A 1,707-nucleotide genomic window follows, 5' to 3' on the forward strand; every position below is an offset into this window, starting at 1 on the left:
CAACTTAAAAATTAGCCTGCTATGTTTGGTCAAATATTTAATAAACTAACTACTAATCCCTTGACAGGGCCAGACCACATTATTTCACGGGCCTTATACAGCCCGCTGCCGGATGTTCCCCACCCCAGACAATGGTAATGAGCAAAAAACAGTGTATTAAAACTTGGTATTGGCCTATCCCTGGATGTTTTGGTTTTTTGATTCTGGTTTGTCCTCAGGAGTAAAGCAAAAATCTGCAGAGTTAAGAGTAAGGGTAAACAGCTCAGTCAAGTGGATTGAGCACCATCCTATGCACCAAGACGTCACTGGTTCAATTCCTGGTCAGGGCAATAAAATCATTTTTATTTTTTAAAGCGTAGGGTAAAGAGCCAAGATTCAGACTAAAGGCAGAGAATGAAAAATGCTCAAATATAAGACAATTGCTTATTGAACAAGTGAATATATATATAGATAGTGGGGTAATGCTTCATCTATTTGAAGACCATTTGTATTTCCTTTGCTATAAACTGATCACTTCCATTGCCAATTTTTATTTTGGGCCTTTGTATTAGATTAAATCTAACTGCAAATTCTTTCACATACTTCCTGTGAAGAGGTGGGCTCTGTTTTCCAGCTCTGAATCTGGCCTGGGGTATGAATACCAGGCCTTTATAGGTAACTTCATCCTTGGTTTATTAGAGCCCTGGACTCCCTCATATAAAAAAGCATACTAGCCCTGGCTGGTCTGGCTCAGTGGAAGAGTGTCGTCCTGCAGACTGAAGGGTCCTGGGTTGTGGGCTCAACCCCCAGTTGGGGGCATGCAGAAGGCAGCTGATCAGTGATTCTCTCTCATCATTGATATTTCTATCTCCCTCTCCCTCTCTCTTCCTCTCTGAAATCAATAAAAATATTTCTTTTTAAGAAAATCACTTTTAAGAACAAGAGAGATGAAATATCTATGATTAAACTAGATAAACACAGACAATAGGGTGGTGAAGGCCTAGGAGGGAGAGGGAGAAGTCGACTAGAAGACGTCAATGGGGGGCGGGGGGAAGGGGGACATGTGTAATACTTTCAACAATAAAGATTTAATTTTTTTTAAAGCCACACATTGGCTGGTGTGGCTCAATGGATAGAGCGTCAGCCTGCGGACTGAAGGGTCCTGGGTTCAATTCCTATCAAGGGCACATGCCTGGGTTGCAGGCTGGATGCCCAGTGGGGGGCGTGCAGGAGGCAGCTGGTCCATGATTCTCGCTCATCATTGATGTTTCTATCTCTCCCTTCCTCTCTGAAATCAATAAAAATATATTGTGGGCGGGAGTAGGGGGGGAAGCCAACTCAGAAAATGGAGACACAAACAGGCCGGTATCTCCCCTGCCTCCCTCCAGGTGGCGCTGTAGGGCCCACGCCCGTTCCAAAACGCGGTTGCCTCCATTTGGCCTCCCCCGGAGGCTACAGAGCACCGAGAAAAGCTAGAGAAGCCCTTCCCAGGAACTGCGCAGGCCGCTATGCCAGCACCGCACACTTCCGCTTCCGGTTCTTTATTCCAGAAGTGGCTCCGAGGGAGCGTGCGGCTTAGTGTGGTCTTTGTCAGCTTCCACCATGGCGTACCGTGGCCAGGGCCAAAAGGTGCAGAAGGTGATGGTGCAGCCCATCGTATCCTACGCAGGATGTCAGGACCGGGAGGTTCGGGCCAGAAAGCGGGGCGAAAGGCGGACGGCGGGCTCG

At 47.2% G+C, this 1,707-nt stretch overlaps 1 protein-coding gene across 1 annotated transcript in view; it reads left to right on the forward strand.

Annotated features, from left to right (window-relative positions):
- The first annotated feature begins 1,496 nt into the window (after window positions 1-1,496).
- The window catches only part of SNRPE (small nuclear ribonucleoprotein polypeptide E), a 7,406-nt gene continuing 7,195 nt past the window's right edge, over window positions 1,497-1,707 (forward strand). The window contains exon 1 of the mRNA XM_005878580.2: window positions 1,497-1,635. Within this exon, the coding sequence (XP_005878642.1) occupies window positions 1,582-1,635 (54 nt within the window). The 5' untranslated portion in view covers window positions 1,497-1,581. The remainder of the gene's footprint in view (window positions 1,636-1,707) is intronic.

This window comes from Myotis brandtii, unplaced genomic scaffold, assembly GCF_000412655.1.
Source record: "Myotis brandtii unplaced genomic scaffold, ASM41265v1 scaffold566, whole genome shotgun sequence".
Lineage (NCBI taxonomy): Eukaryota > Metazoa > Chordata > Mammalia > Chiroptera > Vespertilionidae > Myotis > Myotis brandtii.